Source organism: Rhinolophus sinicus, linkage group LG04, assembly GCF_036562045.2.
Source record: "Rhinolophus sinicus isolate RSC01 linkage group LG04, ASM3656204v1, whole genome shotgun sequence".
NCBI classification, from domain to species: domain Eukaryota; kingdom Metazoa; phylum Chordata; class Mammalia; order Chiroptera; family Rhinolophidae; genus Rhinolophus; species Rhinolophus sinicus.
The window spans coordinates 186,161,621-186,180,603 of record NC_133754.1 but is presented as its reverse complement, the minus strand read 5'-3'; the positions used below and the strand labels follow the sequence as shown (position 1 = coordinate 186,180,603).

Below are 18,983 nucleotides of genomic sequence, written 5' to 3'. Positions count from 1 at the left end.
TGTCACTCACCTATGAGGTAAAGTGCGTTATTTAGTTTTTATTTTTAAAGGATTTAATACAAGGACAATAAACGTTTATCACGGTAAAATAATGAATTCTAAAGGAATTCAGAATCAAGTACAGAACAAAGTCCTCCCAGGGCGCAGAGCCCTGACTGCCCGGGGTGCTCACCGTTCCAGACCTTTCCGTGTGGGTGCTCGTGCATCGGTGTGGGCCTGTGTTCCCGCCCCCGTGCACACGTGTGGGAGCCTGTGTGTGTTCAGGTGTGTGCATGTGCACACGCACTGGGGGTGTCAGGCAGGAGGGCTCTCGGGGCGTGCCCTTCTGGAACCTTACTTCCCCAGGGGTGCACACTGTCAGTCCTCTTCCTCCTCCTGTTCTGTGTCCCCACATCAGGATTTCTGAAGCCCCTGCTGTGGCACATGGGCCATGTCCAATTTTTCACTCCCCTCATCGTGCTGAAGGGAACATTTACACACCTAAATCTTTATTTAGGATATGTCTCTAGAAGTAGAGATTCTTGGTCTAATGCAAACACGATTTTAACGTGTTGGGTCCAGTGTCCTACATCTGAGGTCTCTGTCCACTTTGGGCCTTGTTTGGGAAAACAGAATGCAGAGACCTGTGGCTGAGACCTCAGGGAGGAAGAGGGGAGGGGGGGCTGGGAGTGGGGGTGCTCAAGGGACTTGGGAGTGACAGGCCCAGCTAGAAGGTCCCTGCCCCATGTCCCTGACCCTGCCCTACTCCATAACTCACCGAGGGGCAGGTAAGGAGGAGAGAGCAGAGGGGATGAGGAAGGCACAGGTCAGAGAGGAGACTCAAGAGAGGGACAGAGGGACTCCATAGGGACAAAAAGCATGTCCGGCTCTAGGCTCATCATGGATGGGACCTTGACATTGTGCTACGTGAATAAGCCAGTTCATACAGGGCAGATACTGGAGGACTCCACTCATGCCAGAGACTGAGAAGTGTCAGATGCATACAGACCAGCAGGAAAACGGTGGGTGCCAGGGCTGGGGGAGGGGACGGGGAATTCATGTTTAGTGAACAGAAGTGGGGAAGATGACAGGCTCTGCAGATGGATAGTCCTGGCTGCATAAAATCGGAGCCTTCTGCAGCTGCAAAGCACCCAGAAATTATGAAAATTTACCAACGACAGAAGAGAAAGAAGGGCGCTAGTGTGTGACTTCCCTGTCTTGGCAGGGGACGGGAAAAACAGGCCAAGAAAAGGCAGCATTTCAGGCCAGAAGAAGGCCTCGCTGGAGAGCACAGAAATCATTTTTAAGTAAAAGACACAAGTTTTCTTGACAATTGGCAACTTCCTATTACTATCCAAAAATATTAGTTTTCATTTCTGGGAACTGGCAACTCCAGAGGGAACCGAGTGGCCTGAGGTGATGGGCAAATGGGGCTCCCCGTGGGTAGTGCCTGGGGCTGGACAGGGCAGCCAGGCAGCAGGCAAGAGTCCTGATCTGGCCTCAACTTCCTCTCCTGCGAAAAGCAGGAGCTGTGTGTGTCCCCAGGACCCGCTGTGACTATGGAGCAGACGCCTCCCTTCTGCTCTGGAAGGGATTTCGTCTGGGACCCCTTGTTTGTCAGGAGGGGCCGGGACCACCTGCCTCATCCCAGCCGTTGGGCCCGAGGAGCACCCAGTGGGCAGCTGATGGCACCCAGTGGGCAACTCCAGGCACTTGTGCCCATGGGAATGGGGCCTGCGTTGTGTGTGCCTGTACGTGGGGTGGTGGTGCTGGGAGGTGGGGGCAACGCTAGGCCTCAACAGTTCTCCTCAGGTCACAAAAGGGAAGTGCAGTTGTTCTCCAGCTGCTGGTTCCGGTCCGGGCTGCAGGCAGACGGAGGCTGGGGAGCCCCCGCGCCCTCCCTCAGCCCTTCCCCACATACCCTCAGCGGTGCCGGATTTCCTGGTGGTCCTTGGGGACGGCCACGTATCTCAGCTTCTTCATGATGGCTGGCCAGCCTAGCAGCTGCTCGTCCCACATGTACTCCGGAGACAGCACCTTGGTGGGCTTGTGGTCCAGCAGATACCTGTTCAGGTGGCTCTCGTCGTGCCAGACGGCCTCGATGCCGTTGGCCCAGTCGGCCATCATGGCCTGGTGACAGGCCGTGGTGAGGCGGTGAACCTCGGCCACCGAGCCCCCGAAGAAGGCCCCCATGTAGTAGAAGTCGCCCTGGTCCCGGGGGATGTGCGCCTGCGACTGCGGCCGGCGCTCGTAGGTGAAGGCCTCGCGGGCGGCCCCGTAGAAGCCGGGGTGCAGCGTGCCGAAGAGCTGCGACAGGATCTCCACGCCCACGTGGTCGCGGAAGCGCATGTCCACGTCCGCGCACACCAGGAAGTCCACCTCGCGCAGGAAGCGCTGCGCGCAGAAGCTGCTGATCATTTCCATGCGGCGCATGGACACGTCCTGCCAGCGCGCGGCGCCCGGGGCCTCGAGGACCAGCAGCCGGCGGCCTCCCCGCAGGGGGACGCGCGGCACGTCGGCCGGCCGGTCCGTGAAGACGTAGTAGTTGACCTTGTGTCCCACCATGAAGTGCTCCTCCGCCGTCTCCAGGAAGAGCTTCAGGAAGGCCATGTACCTACAGGGACGCGGGGACAGGGCCGGCAGGAGGGTCACAGCCGAGCCCTGCCGAGGGACCCCAACCCTGGGAGCTATGGGCCTTGTGCAGCCAATCTCCCGGCCAGGCCTGCGGGAATCTGCCGGCTGGACCTCTCTAATCCTCTGCTCCTGGAGATGGGGGACTGTGAGCACCCCACCTTACAAGGAGGGCCTGAGGCTTACGCGGCAGAAACCTGCGCAGCCCTACAGCCAGCAGAGCTGGATCTGGGTCACACCCCGCTGCTGCGCCTCCTCCCCTAAAAACACCCTGCAGGTACCCCCTCCCTGGCAAAGCCCGTCAGGTCTCCCCACCCCTGGGGCAAACCCACTACAGGTGCCGCTGCTGGGGCAGCCCTCCTTTTCACGCTGTGGGAGGCTGCTTGGATCCAGGAGGGTCCAGCCACCTGCCGCCTTTGCTTTCAGTGGGTTGGCGCTGTCTCCTCCCCCCACCGCCATGCCTTTCTCTACCCCTTAAAGTGCCCTCCCTTGAAGGCTGCGGGGTGTCTTACTAACAAAGGACTCAGTAAACTGCTAGTAGTCCTGGGGGGTCACCCGGAACTCTCTCCACCTGCGATCATGGATCAGGTCCAGTACGTGGGGAGGGAAGGGGAGCCGTGGAAACCAAGAAGAGGGGGCTTGCTTAGGCCCCAACCTAGAGTCCAAGGATGTCAGCTTCTAGGTCTGGCTCGTAGGTCTCCCCTGCCCTGGGAAGGCTTCTCCAACTGTCTCAGGGAAGGTGAGCACTCAGTTAAGTAGGGGACACACACACCTCCCCCCGCCCCCAATGCTGCAATACAGCCCAGCACCGGGAGCCCATCTTGAGTGTCAGGCCGGGCCACTGCAGTGTGACTATGGGCTCTCGCTTTCACATCTACTCCTTGGGACGGAAGGGCCAGACCCCACCCCACTCTGCCCTGGACACAAGGACAGACCCTGATGTCCCTGGTCACTACCTCTGTCATCTCACTACTTACTTTTTGATGGCAAACACGGTTAGTCCAATGGTGACATTCTGGACCCGGAACTGCTCATTCAGGATGTCGATGTTGAAGGTCCCCTCCCAGATGATGGGGGCCAGCCAAGGGGTCAGGACAAGGACATCTTTCCTACTGCACCAAGAGAGAGCCACATGGCAACGGCAACATGTGCGCTGGCAGGAGGGTGAACACAAGCAGGCCCTATGCTCACGGCCCCCATAAGGGCCCCACCCAGGCTCCATCCCCTCCACATCCCGGGACTGACCGTCCTGCCAGAAGGACTTGACAGTTGCAGGAAACCTACCAAATACAAATCACTTCAACTTTTCCCAAATACTGGACCCTGAGGACAGCAGGTGGGAGCTGGGATTTGCCAGCAAAGGGGACCTGAGAGGAAGGCCCCAAACACTCTACACTTTCTTTGGTGGACAAAGGACAGGAAACAGGAAATGCAAGCCACAGAGGGAGAGAAGGGTGGAGAATCTCTGGTTCAGATCTCAGGAAGACCAGGAAGGAAAGAATCAGGCAGAGTTCTAGGAGAGCTTTCAATGGAACTGCCCTTCAGTCTTTAGAACAGCGAGAGTACGATGTTAAATTCCAATAAGTTTACTCACGAGGGTGTCAGCACCTTGGGCTGGGGATAAACCATCCTGAAAAACAACACAGCACGACCTGAGTTTGCAGGCAGATCACGTGGATGTCCCATGTAGGGGGCTGGTGTAGCTACTGAAAGTGACTGACGTCTGCCTCCTCCCATGGCAAGGGATCCTACAGGTTGCCCTGTGGCTACTCGAGGCACTTCCTGGACAATATCCTTGGCCTTAGGGAGGGCTGAGCCTCTGAGTCTCAGTTTTCCCATCTGTGAAATGGGCAGTGGAACTAGAAGACTCCAGGGGCTTTGCCTTCCTCTGGACTTGAAGTGGGAGGATCTCAGGGGTCCTCGCTTAATTCACTGTGGCCAGGGAGTGGCCTGGAAGAGACCTCTGGATGGGTAGGTCGCCCAAGGAAGTAGCTGGCCCAAAGGAATGGCCATCAGACACGCAGACAGTCCATCTGGCTCTGTTGTGTCACTGGCTGGGTGACATGGGAAGGTTCCAGGCTCCCTGTCTGCCACCTGGGAAGAGGAATGCCTACTACCTGACTTGGTTGTCACAGGACCTGCTTCAACAGCGACTGATAGCACTGTCAGGGGCAACAGCCTGGGAAATACAGGTGAGCGTCCTCCATTCCCAACAATTGTGCAGCCCCCGCAAAAATGAGCCAGGGACCACTGGTCATTGCCAATAATGACTGCAATTTCCATTCCTGGGATAGCATTTAAATGTAGGTATCAGCCTTAAAGAGGAAGGGAATTCTGACAGATGCTACACCATGGATGAAAGCTGTGGTCAATATGCCAGTGAGATAAGCCAGTCACAAAAGGCCGAACACTCTGATTACACGGCTATGTGGTCCTTCCAGGCGTCAGATTCAGAGGCAGGAAGTAGAACGGTGGGTGCCAGGGGCTGGGGGAGGGGGAATGGGGAGTGAGTGTTTAATGGGGACAGGATTTCACTTTGGGAAGATGAGAAGTCCTGGAGATGGACGGTGGTGATAGTTGTACGACATGAATGTACTTAATGCCATTGAGCTGGACACCTAAAAATGGTTCCGATGGTAAGCTTCAGGCCAGGTGTATTTTACTGTAGTTAAAAATTAAAAAAGAAAAACAGTAGGATGGCTGCCTCATTTCGGATTGCCTGAGATGTTCCTGGTTTCAGCACCTATAAAGGCTCCCAATCCGAGACCCATTGAGGCCAGGCAAACCAGGTCAGTAGGTCACCCTCTTTAAAGCCAAATGCCATCCAACTGGTCAAAACGGAAGCATCAGCTACACATGGGTCTTTCTACGGCTTTAGAAGGAGGTCAAAGTCAGAACCAGGCTTTGGGGAAGGGAGCAGCCATGCTCCCTCTGAGCTCAGGAGGACAGCCAGCCTGTCCCAGTGTCCTGCCTCTCTCCCTACACACACCCAGTCGCGCTGGAGGGCAGGTACCTGATGGGGAGGTGCCCCTTGAAGACACTGTACCTCGATAATGTCACAGCGTGCAGGCTGATGGGTTTTCCAGCAGCTTCACTGCAGAATGAGAACAGAGAGGGGGTTTTACCAGAACTCAGGGGGCCCGGTGGAGAGGGAAACGGGTGGCTCGGAGCGTGGACATGGACTCCGTCTGAAACATGCCATCACTGTGGGCAGTGGGCCTGGTGCTGGCTTGTGTCCCTGCACGCCTCCGACTCAGAGACATCAGACATTGCAGTTGGAGGGGCCCTTCTGCTGAGCCGGAGGCCCCACTTCACCAGACCCTGCTGAGCTGACCCTGAGCAGTGGTGGTTTCGAACGCGTCTATGCTCTGGGCCCTCCCAGCATGAGGTCCCTGATGGGCCATGATCCCTGACCCTGTACTCGGACTGGCCTTGGTCTCGTTTCTAACAAATAAAACGCATAATAGGTGATGCAGTGGGACTGTGGGCCTTCTGAAACCAGGTCATCAAAGGTGATACAGGTCCATCTCTCTTGGGGACACTGATCTTGAAACCTCCCAACCAAGCTGAGAGGAAGCCCAGGCCACGCGGGGTGGCCCCGGCCAGGTGTCTCAGCTGAGAGCCAGCTTCAGCCATCAGAAATGTGAGGAGGCCCTCAAGCTGACCCTGGCCCAGCCACCATCTGCCTACACCCACCTGACACCCGGGCGAGAACCGCCGCCTGAGCCCAGTCAACCTCAGGACCTGGACAGATATGGGGATCGATGTCCGTGTTTGTTTCACACCACAAATTGGGAAGCTTTCTTACACAGCAGCACATGACTGATACAGGGGGAACTGGCCAGATGCCAAGAGCAGGAAGAGAGAAGAGTGGTCCTGGCAGAGGGCACAGCACATGCAAAGGCCCAGTGTCAGGACTGCATGGCATGTGCAGGATGACAAAAACCACTGGGAGGGACCCCAGCGGGGTGGGCCGCAGTGGGAAAGACAAAGCCAGAGAGGCCAGGCAGGTGGGAGGCAGACCTCGGAGGGGCTCATGTGTTATGTTCTGGAACTCTAGCTAATGGAGGAGAATGTGGTCAGGGCAGAGGGGGGCAAGGAGATAAGCATGGAGGCTGCCAGGAAGAAGAGGGGAGCCTCCCCCAGAGCAGCAGGGAAGCAGAGAGAGGCAGGAACCGGCAGGTACTTCCAGGTAGGATGACAGGCTGGTACCTAGCAGTATGGGGCGAGGGGCGATTCACAGGCTGTACCTCGGGCACAGAGTGGGAGGTGAGCCACGCACTACTAGGGTCCTCAGGAGGAGGGACAGAGTGGGGAGTAGGTCATTCATGGGACACACAGGTGACCCTGGAGGCTGGAGGTGGGAGGTCAGAAGGGAGGTTGCAGCTGAAGCCAGACGTGGAGTCAGTCCCGCCCAGGTGACCTTTCAAGGCCATGAAAGTGATCCAGCTTCTCTGAGTAGAGCGAGTGATGAGGAGGCCCAGACCCGCCGATGGGTCAGCTCAGGCGGGGCTGGCGGGGCCATGGAGAAGCCAGTACTGCTCTCCCCCCGACCCCGGCAGACGGCCAGTTGCCAAGGCTGTAAGGGGCAGTGTGGCTCTGTCCTCCACTCACTCACCCTGCTCCTTGCTGCCTGGTTCCCAGCATCGGCATTCTCGGGCTCAGGACACCAGCGCTGTGGAGAGCCACCAAAGGCCGTTGTTGAGGAGGGCGGTCCTGGGATGGCCTGTCCATCATCCCCGTGAGAAGCTCGAGCTGGAGCCCAGGCTGGGAGCCCCCCGTGGGACTTCCGGGCCTCAGGCAGGGCCAGTGGCAATTCTCCCCAAAGCTCAGGGGACTGATCCCAAGTGGTGGGAGGGCTCCAGTGCTCCTATCTGTGGCTAGTGCTCCCGTCTGAGCCCCTGTGGCAGCTGGAGTGGGGCCCTGTGCACCACCAGCTCGGCCCAAGGCTGCCCCAGGGAGAGTCCTGGCGGGGTCCCCAGTAGAGCAGCCAATGTAACTTCACTCAATAGTTCCAGGACCTTCTCCGTCTGGATACAGCTAACAGCATGGCCCCCAAGCTGGCCTTCCCCACTCCCACCCACACAGCTGGGGGGGGGGTAGGTTCCTTGCCTTGCCCCTGACTCCCCATTTGTGAAGTGGGGGGAAGACAGCTCACTCACAAGGTGAGGCTTCCATATGAGGGTTAGGGTTAGGGTTAGCCCTCTGTTGGGGCTGTGAGATAGCTGCCATCAGTCCTGTCATTACTGTTGTGATTCTAAGGTGGGGGAGGGGACCGCTCAGGGCACCCCATCAGGATCTGACCTGCTGCTGCTGCTTCTCCCCAAGCCTGGCAGACCCTGACAGTCATGGACTTTTCTTACCCAAAGAAGACCAAGAAGAGCATGATTAGGAGAAAGGCCACAGGACGAAGTGAGCAGTGTTGTGGTTTTCCTGGAAAACAGTGGAAACCCAATCACTCCCCTCTCCTCCCCGCTCCAGGCCCACTCTGCTGTGATTCAGACACCAGGCCCCACGACTGGCCTGGGTCCCGCCAGGACAGCCCCCCCTGCTGCAGGTCCTAAGAGGAGCGTCTCTAAGAGCCAATCCAAATCCAAGACAGTTTCTGTTCTCTCCCTGTGAGTGGCGGGCAGGTGGTTCTTCCCTCCCCGCACATTGCCCCAGGGGGTCCCAGACCCTCCCCGCACATTGCCCCGGGGGTCCCAGACCCTCCCCGCACATTGCCCCGGGAGTCCCCGACTCCGTTACTCTGGCCTCCCTGTAGGCTCTTCCCACTCAGCACCTCCTTTCCTTAGAGACAGAAATGACCAGAAATGACCCCAATGAAACGAACACCAGAGGACTGCTGCTGACCCTGCCACCAAGGGGAGGCCAGGACCCCGCTAACAGGAACAGCCCCACCAGGACAAAGGGACCACCACCTCCCCCAAGGATTTCATGCCCCCCCCATATGCTCTTGGAAACAGTCACTGGTCTCTATGGTGATTTTTATGTTCACGAAAGTGATGTAGTCACGTGGTCGAGAGGTTCAAATACACTAAAGGCTCACAACTGAAAGAGCAACTCCCCCCCCACGTCCTCCAAATCATCCCCTTCAAGTTATTCATCCCTCACTTCTCTGACCTTCCAATGCTTGTCTGCATTTGATGCCCATGGGACAATGTATCTCTAGTACCTTCCTGACAGTAAAGGATGTGGGTGGTAGAATTTGAGACTTTATGTGTCTTATATGTTTTTTTCCATTTTCATACTTTCTAGATAGTTTGTAGGAAAATCTAGGTTGGAAATAGTTTCCCTTCCGTTTTGAAGAAATTGTTTCATTTTTCAAAACGTTTGAAATCAAGTTCATGTGAAGTATAATTTCTATCTAATAGAACATACCCATTTGAGGTACACAGGTTGATGACTATTTAACAATGCATACACGTGTGTAACCACCACCCTGGCCAGATACACAGCACTGCCATTGCCCCAACAAATTCCCTCCTGCCCCTTTGCAGCAAACACCACACACCCCTGCCCCAGGCAACCACCAATCTGCTTTCCGTCACTAGACATTTCTCCTTTCAAGTATTTCGTATAAATGCAATCATACCATACACGCTCCTTTGTTTGGCTTCATTCACACAGCCATGTTTTTAAGATTCATTCATGTTGTGACATGCAGCAAGAGTTCATCCCTTTTTGTGTTGAACAGACTTTGTTGTCGCTATGCCACAATTTGTTTATGCCTTCACCTGCTGGTAGACATTTGTTTCCCTCTTTGGGCCTCCTACAAAGCTAAAGGAACAGAAGCTCCAGCTGTGTTCAGTGTGGGGCTCAGTAAAAAGACGTGACGTTGTGCTTGTAATTCTGAGTGACATCTTTGCTCCATTCTTTCCATCAGTAAGACCTGCCACAGTGAGAGGAGAGCCAGAGGCTGGCGTGCGGCCCCTTTCCAGAACCCCTGCACGTGGCTCTCAGTCCTCTACGAAGCCAGGTCTGGGGCTGAAGGAGTCAAACATCTCCTAGAAGCCACCTACACAGCAGCCAGGTCACCCCACACCCAGCTTACCACCTGCCAACTTTGTCCTTTACTGTCATCGCCAAGGCCCGCTATGTCCCCTTCCTGCCTCTCTCTCAGACTGTCTCTCTTTCCTCAGCTACCACTCCTCCATCCTCCTTCTGTCCCCTAATAAGCCCAGCTGATTTCAGGGGGGCTCCCGCTGTGCTGGGTCCTCCCCTTGGCGCACTCGTGCCCTGGACTTTCACACACAGGGCATCTCCCATTCGTGTCTCTAAGGCGACCTCTTCACATGGCTCACTGCACAGGTGTCCTGCCCAACTGCAGGCCGCCTGTCTCTTATAAGTGTTTAAAATATGTTGGTTGGATGTATAAATAGATGAATGAACGTGGGGAATCTGAGAATGGGGATTAGTTTGCCAGGTTTCTCAAAAGACCTGAACTCCTTAATCTTCATGTTTGTATCTAGTCCAGTCACGGGCCGGCCCTCAGGGGTATGGACAACAACGGAAGAATCCCTGGCGACCGAGGGTCCTAGAGCAGGGAAACCCAACACTGGTCCGTGCAGCCTGAGGCGCACCGAGACAGGGTAACACCTGGCACAAGGGCGCCCAGGTGTTCGTTACCTTGACTGGGGCGACTGTTCCATACATGTCTACATGGGTCAGAGCTTATCAAACTGTACACTTTATGTGTGGCTTATGGTATAAAAGCTGTTCAAATAATTTGAGAGGAAAAAAGGGGACAATAACAAAATAAGACAAACAAGCATAAAGAACGATGAGGGAGCGGCTGGACGGCGCAGAGGCAGGTCTCTGCAGTCAGACAGCCCTGGGTGCCAGGCTCTATTGGGTCTTCCTACCCGGCTGATCTAGGACAATGTCCTCAAGCTCCATAAACCAGGGGGTTTCTGGGGGTTTCTCACCTCCCAGGCCTTACTGAAGGGTGACACTGACTGGACTCCTGGCTCAGTGCTGTGAGCGCAGGGACCACTTCGCACCACACCCACAGTTCTTTTCACGAATTTTCCACTCTTCCGCCTCTCACCTCCAGGCTGAAGCCGGCCTGGCTCTTCTCCGTCAAACCGAGTGGAGGCCTCTGCTCTATTTTATGTAGTCCCAAACCCAACTAAAACAGTTCCGTCCACAAACGTGCATACACAAACTGCTCTAAATGAAGGGAACGTTTGCGCCAGGGGGGCCACTTCAGTCCTGGTTCTCAGTCCCCTTTCCCAGCCCTGCTCACAAACCTGCAGCTGCGGCCCCCGGCCCACGTGATCCGTGTTCCGCTTTCCTTGTGTTGCGCTGGGGGCACAGCTCCCGTTGTGCACTAAGCATGTCAGCCGCCCACTGCGCTTCCCCCCTGACACACACACCTTGCTTGTCCAGCCTGGAGCTTTTCCAAGCGAAAGCTAGTGCCCCGGTGACTGGTGACCATGGCAAAGGGGTAGGACTGGGGCTGGTGCGGTGGAGCCCGAGGGCCTTGTAGGGGAAGGGGAGAGCCCGCCCAGTTCAGCGAAAGGCGGCTTTGTGTAATGGGGCGGCGAGGGGAGGGCGGGGCGGGAGATTCCTGGAGACCCACGCACGTCCGCATGGCCACCCGACCTAACCAGGGCTGAGGACCCTGAGGCGAGCCCGCCTCCGCCACCAGGCACTGCGACCTCGACCGGCCTGCCTGCCGGGTCCCGAGGACCTAAGTCTCGGGGGGCTCCAGACGTCCCCTCGCCGCTGCTCCACATGGCCTCCAGCCGGCAGCCCGAGGCCCGTGGCAGTGGGCGCCCATCTGGCTCTGGCGGAGTGCCGGGTTTCACCCACCATGGCTCTTCCCGCCCAGGTACCGCGGGGCCGTGGGGTCGCCACTCACTGGCCTTCGTCCGCAGCAGCTCAGCCATGGCCCCGAGTCCCACGGTGGCCGCCTCTCGTCTGCTCCTCGCTGCCTGTATGCCAGCCCTTTGTGACCTTCCGCCTGCGGCCTCCCAAGGTGGGGGAGAAGCCGATCCCGCGGCCCGGTAGGTGACCACACGCAGCCCGCTCCGCCCCAGGTCCGGACTTCCCGAGGCTCCACCCTGCAAGGTGATACCCGGGCGTGGGGCCCATGCCGGGACTCGGGGAGGAAAACTCGGTGTCCAGGGACCCCAACGACGTGGAGGGGCGGGGCCTCCTCAATAGGCAGGAATGAGGCCGCGCAACCGATCTGGGTTCCCCGGGGCACGTCCCCCACACTCTGTCCCCTCCCCGTGCCAGGATGCCCCGCCTCCCGCACCAGCCCAGAGCGTCACAGGTGCCCGCGTCCCGGAAGTCCGGTCCCAGACACCCAGACCACCTGCGGTCCAGTCCCCTGGTACACCCGGCCCCCAGTCCTGGACCCTCCAGTTCTCCCAGCAGAACCGCTCGGACGCCCCAAGGAGCTCCGCTCCCCGAAGGTTAGGGACCCAGCCGCAGGCCCGCGATCCCGTGGAAGGTGGAGTCCCGGGTTCTGCCGCAGGTCCCTTCGCTGCCTGGGGCCTCCGCTGATCACCTGCTCCCTACGGTCAGGGCTGCACCGGCCTGTGCGGTCTCTGCCCAGAGAAGCTGGGAGAGGAGCGTGCAGGCCCAGGCAGAGGACCGTGCCCCACCACCGGGAGGGAGGTCGGGAGATGGAAGGGACATACCGAGGGTGGGTGGAAATAACGAGAGCCCACTCCTCTCTAGCTGGTCTACACCAGGCACCTTCCAGAGGCTTCTTTATACTCTTTCTGGTACACCCAGGAAGGGTGACAGTGACCTCTTTTCCAGGTGAGGAACTGAAGCACAGGGAGGAGAAGCAGCCTTGGAGGTGGAGTCAGGTGCCCTACTCACTCCTTGAATTCATATTCCTTACTCCCCTGGCTCGATTCACTTTCTTCTTCATCAGAATCTCACTTCCGCTCTGCATTTGCTATCAGGGAGCACATGTGTCCCCCAGAAGTCTGGGTTCTCTCTTAGGCTTGATGCTCCTCTTTCTCTCCAAGGCCCTCCCATCTCTCCTGGGTCACTTGACTGAGGACCAGGCCCCCTCGGCAGGAAACCACCCAGGCTCGCTTTTCTCTCTCTCCCACCGCATGATCCACTGGGACTGTTATCCTCAGGAAGAGGGAATTCACCCACCCGAGGAACAAGGGGCCCGATCCTGTTAGCAGTCCCCCCGCGTTGCCGGGAGCATTGTTACCCGAGCTGGCCTCCTGGAGAACCAGATGATGGACAGCTGAACAGGCCTCAGGTGGAGGGCATCCCATCACCAGCCTTCCTCATTCTCTTGATCTGTCACACCTGCCCTGTGTCCCAGCCCCCGGTGTCCTGCTCTCCTGAAGGAATCACCTAAACTTCTATGGAGACTTTGCTTTATAGGCATTCGTTCTCTTCCGTGCTTTCCCTGTGTTAACTCAATCTCCATGCAAACCCTGCCTTTAAAAGGTAGTGGAGGCAGAGGGGAAGTGACCTGCAGAAAGGACTGGACCTGAGAGGCCTGGTCCTCAGGCTGTCCTGTTAACCACCCCACTGCGACCCAGCACTTGTTGGAGCCCCAAACCCAATTCTTGTCCAATCTCATGGTTCCTAAAATGGCTCCTTTACTCCTTCCTGCTCTCCTTAAGCCCCCCAGGGTGCATCCCAATGCTCTGGGCTGGGCTTTGGGGGTAGCTTCTGTATGGGTGCCTCGCTTACTGAGAAGGGCCTGAGATTGGACCCCACTTGCAAACTCACCACCTAGCCTGCTACTATTTCCCAGATGCTGGCAGAGGACACGGGTCAGGGGTCAGAGACAAAGGACTTTTTACTCACTGAATGTTCCCATGGGCTCCCTGTGCCCTCCGTGTGCCAGCCTGGTGACGGATGGCTGCAAGGTCCTGAGGAAGTTGTCCCTGCTCTGTCCTGGTCCTGGTTCCTGGAACTCCAGGAACCTTGCCTCGGCCTCTGGTCTGATGGATCTCCTGAGCATCACATCTGCCCAGAGGTCATATTGGCCTGGGGTGAGGATCCTGGCAGTCTGCCAAACTGTTGTGTGTCTTGTTCTGCCGCCAGCATTTAGAACTGTGCCTGCACCGGGTAGGTGCTCAATAAATGTCTGTGGGAAGAAAGAACGTCAGTGCAAGGCACAGAATCACCCGCGCCTCATCTCCCCCCTCCACGTGCTAGGGGCTCCCCCGGCATGTTCCCAGGGGACTGGATGCCCCTGTCCCAGGCAGAGCTGCCTCCAATCCAACAGCCCCTTTCCCGCTCATCACCTCCCCAATGTGCACTCCCCTTGTGACCCAAAGATGGGGCAGTCAGAGTGTGTGGGTGTGTGTGCCGTGCCCCCATGGATGCTCAAAGGGCCCCACATGGGAGGGGGTCGCCAGGATCTCAGGGGCTCTCATTCCCAAAGCAAACCCCACGGGAGGGTTGAGGCGGGCCTAGGAGGCCGGAACCCTCCCTGGCCCTCTGGAATCTACTCATCTCGTGGGCCCCAGGTCAGTCCCTGCCTCTCCCATTGTCCCATGAGGGGTTGGACAGGAACTGTTTAACCCAGTGCAGCGTGGATGCAGCGCAGGTTCTGCCCCCTGGGTGCGTGTGGCAGGGACGCGCGCTGGTGTCGGACTCCCTCCCAGGCCCGACAAGAAGATGCAGGTTGAACCCGCAAGGGCAGCGGGGTCTAGCGTCCTCGGCCAGGCGCGCACACGGGACCTGCGCAGTTGGATAGCGTGTGCACGTGACCCCGCCCGCCGCTCGCGCACAAAACACCAACGGCACTAACGGATCCCCGCGCAACTGATGGGGATGATCCCGTCTGCTACCCCCTCACTGCTCTGTGACTCCCACGTCCCACTGATCGCTGAGGCCACCCCCACCCCAGCCAGGCTGGCCACAAGCCACTGGGCTGGGTAAGCATGGAGACCTGGAGACAGGAGAGTCTCGAACACACCCCACCCTGCTGCCCAGACTCCATCCCAGCGTCCAGCTCGGTTCATGACTGGGTCAGGGGGACCCGGAGGCGGCAGTAGACGCGAGTCCGGGCAGGAAGAAGGTCAGGCCACCCCTTCCCTTTCCTCTTCTACACCCCCTCCCTTTCTTCCTGGCAGGCCCCCAGGACCCAAGGTCCAGCCTGCCCTGGCTGCAGCCCTGGCTGGAGGGAGCCCGTGGAGGAGGGGGTCCCATCACCCGAATAGGCAAATGTTGGGTGTAGTTGTTATTAGTGAGCCCCTTGGGCAGGCAGTGCTTTCGCCCCACTTTATTGATGAGCTGTGGCCTCAGCACTCAAGGCCACTCAGCTCTGAGTGACCAAGTCCAGCTGTGAACAGGGGACTCAGAATCGTTGCTCCTCACCATCCGAGCCCTACACTGACCATCAGAGGCCTTGTCCTGTGTTGGGGCTCCCCGGCTGGGTGACCTCCTGAGTCCAAGCACTTTAGGTGCCTTCATCTCCTTGCTTGAATCCCCAACACACCTTCCTAGGGTCACTGACCCCATTGGAGGAGACTGAGGCTCTGAGAGTCACCACATGAGCTTGCCTGTCACAGGGCTGTGTTGAGGCAGAGCATGTTAGCCCCTTTGCCTCATATGTGGGTTGCAAATATTTGTTCCCTGCTTATCATGTCCTTCCTTTTAAGTTATGGCATCTCCCTGAAACCTGTTGTCAGTTGCCCCCAATTTGGTCAATAGATTCAATACAATCTCTATAAAATACCTCAGCAGGTATCTCCTTGTGGAAGCTGATGAGCTCATTGCACAATTTATGTAGAAATACAAAGGACCAACAATACTCAGAACACTCTTGAGGCAGAGCACAGTTGGAGGGCTTTACTACCAGATAGTCAGATTTTCTATCCAGCTACAGAAATCAAGGCAGCGAGGTAGTGGTGTTAGGACAGACACACAGAGCAATAGAATAGTATGCAGTCCTGAGACTCACACATACAGACATCTGTGAATCCTACAAACATAATGACGGAAGCCAGACTGAGGACGTCTGGGGATGAGGATGGCTGAAGATCCTTATCGAAAAATGGTTCAATACACAAAAAGAAAAACAAACACAGTCAATATACTACACCTCATTAACAGATGGATAAAATCCACACGATCATCTCAACAGATGAAGAAAAGTGATCTGACATGATAAAACCCTTTCATGAGAAAAGCACTCAACAAAATAGGAATAAAAGGAAACTACCTCAACACGATAACCATTTCTGAAAAACCCACATCTAATTTAATACTGAGTGGTGAAAGTCTGAAACATTTTCCTTTAAAATCAGAAACAATGCTAGGATGCCTACTTTTGCCATTTCTATTCAACATAGTATCAGAAGTCTTTGCAAGGGCAATTAGGCAAGAAAAAAAGGCATCTCAATTGCAATGGGAGAAGTAAATAATCTCTGTTCACAGGTGACATCTTACATGTAGAAACTCCTAATGATTTCACACAAAAAACTTTTATAACAAAAGAATTCAGCAAAGTTGTAGGACACAAAATCAACACAACTGAGACCCTAGCCCAGGGCAGGTGGCTGACCTGGACAGTCCACGCCAGCCCCCCACCCCCACCCCAGGCTCTCACCTGTTCAGTGTTGGCAGGAATGAGCTGGGTGCCCGCAGCTCACAGCAAGGAGAGCAGGCTCAGCCCTGCAGTCAGAGGGGCAGCTGCATGTTTGGGTCAGGGGCGTCTCTTCTGCTCCTGGGGGGGGGGGTCTGGCTTTCCTGCCGCCCATTTATCCTCCTGCTGGGCTGACCTGTAGATGGGACCCTGCCCCTCCCTCCTCTTCCCAAAGGCCCCTTGATTTTGCAGTGTGAGCAATGATTAAGTCTTTGGTTTGGATCCTGTGAATGAAGGTTCTTACTTTTGGGTAATTAGCCATTATTACTCTCCAGCTGGATTCCTTCAGAGAAAGTCTTATCTGGAAGGGAGGATGTTATTGGAATGGGGACCAGTGCACCTCTGAGTTAGGTTCTAGGAAGATAAACGATGGCTTTCTTGTGCCCTCACACCTTCCCACCCCCACCCCTCCCACCAGCCTTGGCTGCACCAGCCCCAGGAATCCTGTACCAGCCCTGGTCCCTCCCAATGCCCCTGAGAGAGCTGGTCTGCATCCAGGCTCCAGCTCCCACCTCAGAGCAGATGCCCCCCACATCCCCTTTCCTTCCAGAACCCCTGAACTCCAAGCAAAGCCCCAGCCTGCCCCAAATGCCCAGGATGCCTACAGCACCTACTGCAGCCCCCTCGCCCCTCTCAGGCAGAATTGACCTTCCCCTCAAACACAGGCTCCTGTTCCGTCTTCCCATCGCTGCCCCCAGTGAGAACCTGGGGGGCCTCACTGACTCTGCACCCTTCATGTCTGCTCCCCACACAACCCGGGCTGTGCTAACTGCAATCCACTCTTGCTAGCTCAGCCACCATCCGCTATTAGCATAGCCACAGCAGTTATATTAGTGGCCAATGGCTCACTGGTTACAGCTGACAGCCAAATAGCCACAGCTGATGGCCATCCAATCACAGCTGATGGCTATTTACTACCTGAGCTAGCACCTTTCCACATGAGGCCGAGAGCCTGGAAACTGCACTCCTGGCTCTGTTCCCACAACACTACAAAAGCCCCCGGGGTGATTCTGGAAACTACCGTGACGACAGACTCAGGAGCAGAGTCGCACACCGGCTGAGGGCCCAGTGCCCTGCGGTCCCCATCCTGGTGGGCTCTGGGCTCCCTGGCCTCCCGCCTGCACCCTCCACGTGGCCTCCCTCCTCACTCCTGCCACAGCCTCCAGCCAGGGAGGAACCTGAGGACCAGGTGACCCACCTGCACACGTGTCCCCACCTCAGGGCTACAGCCCACGCTGTCATCCCCACACCCACCCCTTCTCCCCTAGCACACGACCATCCAGAAACTGCAGAAAGCACCCACAGGACCTCGGGCGGAGAACCAGCACCCAGCCCCCCGCCTGGACCCCTGTGCCCGTTGGCCTGTGGCACCCACCTCTGAACCAGGATATCACTGGGTCCTCCTGTCCTCCCACCCCCTCCCCATTCCTGGTCCCCCCCGAAGGTCCCCACAGACAGGCAGAGTCACCAGGAACCACTGAAGCTCTTTATATGGGACAAGGATGGTGGATCCGGGCTGGGGGGGAAGGGGAACTGGGGGGCGGGGATGCAGAGCAGGTACAGGCCACAGGGTCCTTCCATGTCCTGCTGGGGGAGGGTCCTGGGGGCACTGCCCTGGGGCTGCTGTGGAGCATGTTGCCTGCTGCCCTAGGAGGGGGTCAGTGGGGCCAGAACGGGGGTTGGCTGGAGGGGGCATCCTGGGGTTGTGGGGGCTGCGGCAGGGTAGGGGCAGGTTCCAGTTGCCACCAGGTGCTTGTGACAGCTGGGGACTGATGTGGAACCATTGTTCCTGAGTTATACAAATAGCTAAGCCAGCAGAGAGAAAAGAAAGGAGTCCCTGATTGTCCCAGGAATGATGGTTGTGGACAGACATCCAAAGCAAAGACCAGGTCTCAGAGAGGATCTCAGAGCAGAAGGCTACCCCTGGCCCACACGGGGTCCCCCTTGTCTGCACTTGAGGTGCCCCCAGTGGCACTGACATCCTGTTGAACTCAGAACTCTTGTTTGCTTTGAGGGTAACTCACCCTAATCACTTTCAGGAATGCAGTTTTCTGTCGAAAGTAAGAAAAACCCAGGAATGAGATGGTTCCCTGGAAAAGGGCCCTGAACATGTCACCACCCGCAGCTCAGACTGAAAACCAAAACATGTCACAGCGCTGACGTCTGCGGACAGAGGGAATGGGGGAGGGAACAAGAGAGTCATAGGGGACGCAGAGGGACATAGGCAAGCTGGAGGGGACACAAGGAGACACGGGACAATGGGGGATACTGGGTGGACGCCAGGAAAATAGGCAGAGCCAGCCTCTCACCCACGTGGGCTGGCATCAAGATGTCCTTCTCTGAGAATCTCTTGTCCTGAATGAATTTCTTAAATGCTTCCAGGGCTTCTAGGTTCACATCGGGATTTCTACCTGCAGGGCAGGTGACCAGGTAAGCCTGAAGTCTAATGATCGCTCCCAGGGCAGGGACAAGTGGGGTACTGGTGATTGACTGAGTACTCGGCACAGTGCCTGGATACAGTGTGGTGAGGGCGGGTAGCCTGTGACTCTCGTGAGCAGCCCCCCACTGATGCAGCCCTTCCACTTCGCCCCAGGCTCCTGGAACAGAGCCGAGGAGCAGTAGCAGGTCAGACTCCTGACCAGATGACATGTGGCCCCTTCCTCAGCAGCGGGGGCCACAGCTGGGACCCTCGGGGCACGCGGGCTAGCTCCTCCTGTTCTGAAGGAAGAACATCAGGAACCTTTTCTTGGGGTCCCCTAAGGCCAAGTAAGGGGGCGGAGCC

At 57.0% G+C, this 18,983-nt stretch overlaps 2 protein-coding genes across 17 annotated transcripts; one reads left to right on the top strand and one right to left on the bottom strand.

Annotated features, from left to right (window-relative positions):
- Nucleotides 1-13: 13 nt before the first annotated feature.
- Nucleotides 14-14,279, bottom strand: ABO (ABO, alpha 1-3-N-acetylgalactosaminyltransferase and alpha 1-3-galactosyltransferase). Of its 15 annotated transcripts, none has more exons than XM_074331290.1 (8): nucleotides 14,134-14,279; nucleotides 13,411-13,693; nucleotides 7,974-8,043; nucleotides 7,229-7,285; nucleotides 5,624-5,704; nucleotides 4,205-4,240; nucleotides 3,588-3,722; nucleotides 14-2,593 (listed from the first exon to the last, which is right to left on the bottom strand). In XM_074331290.1, exons 2-8 carry the CDS (start codon nucleotides 13,565-13,567, stop codon nucleotides 1,903-1,905), a joined length of 1,227 nt encoding a protein of 408 aa, XP_074187391.1. In that variant the 5' UTR covers nucleotides 13,568-13,693; nucleotides 14,134-14,279; the 3' UTR covers nucleotides 14-1,902. The 15 variants fall into 15 exon arrangements, with proteins under 15 accessions (XP_074187391.1, XP_074187392.1, XP_074187393.1 ...); XM_074331291.1 differs by lacking the exon at nucleotides 14,134-14,279 and having other exon boundaries at nucleotides 14-459; nucleotides 1,901-2,593; nucleotides 13,411-13,721; XM_074331292.1 differs by lacking the exon at nucleotides 14,134-14,279 and having other exon boundaries at nucleotides 3,588-3,719; nucleotides 13,411-13,723.
- Nucleotides 10,813-13,709, top strand: LOC109445970 (uncharacterized). 2 transcript variants are annotated; one of them, XM_074331305.1, is made up of 4 exons: nucleotides 10,813-11,059; nucleotides 11,447-11,621; nucleotides 11,857-12,035; nucleotides 12,603-13,709. In XM_074331305.1, exons 1-4 carry the CDS (start codon nucleotides 10,949-10,951, stop codon nucleotides 12,765-12,767), a joined length of 630 nt encoding a protein of 209 aa, XP_074187406.1. In that variant the 5' UTR covers nucleotides 10,813-10,948; the 3' UTR covers nucleotides 12,768-13,709. The 2 variants fall into 2 exon arrangements, with proteins under 2 accessions (XP_074187406.1, XP_074187407.1); XM_074331306.1 differs by lacking the exon at nucleotides 12,603-13,709 and adding an exon at nucleotides 12,388-12,479.
- Nucleotides 14,280-18,983: the final 4,704 nt, after the last annotated feature.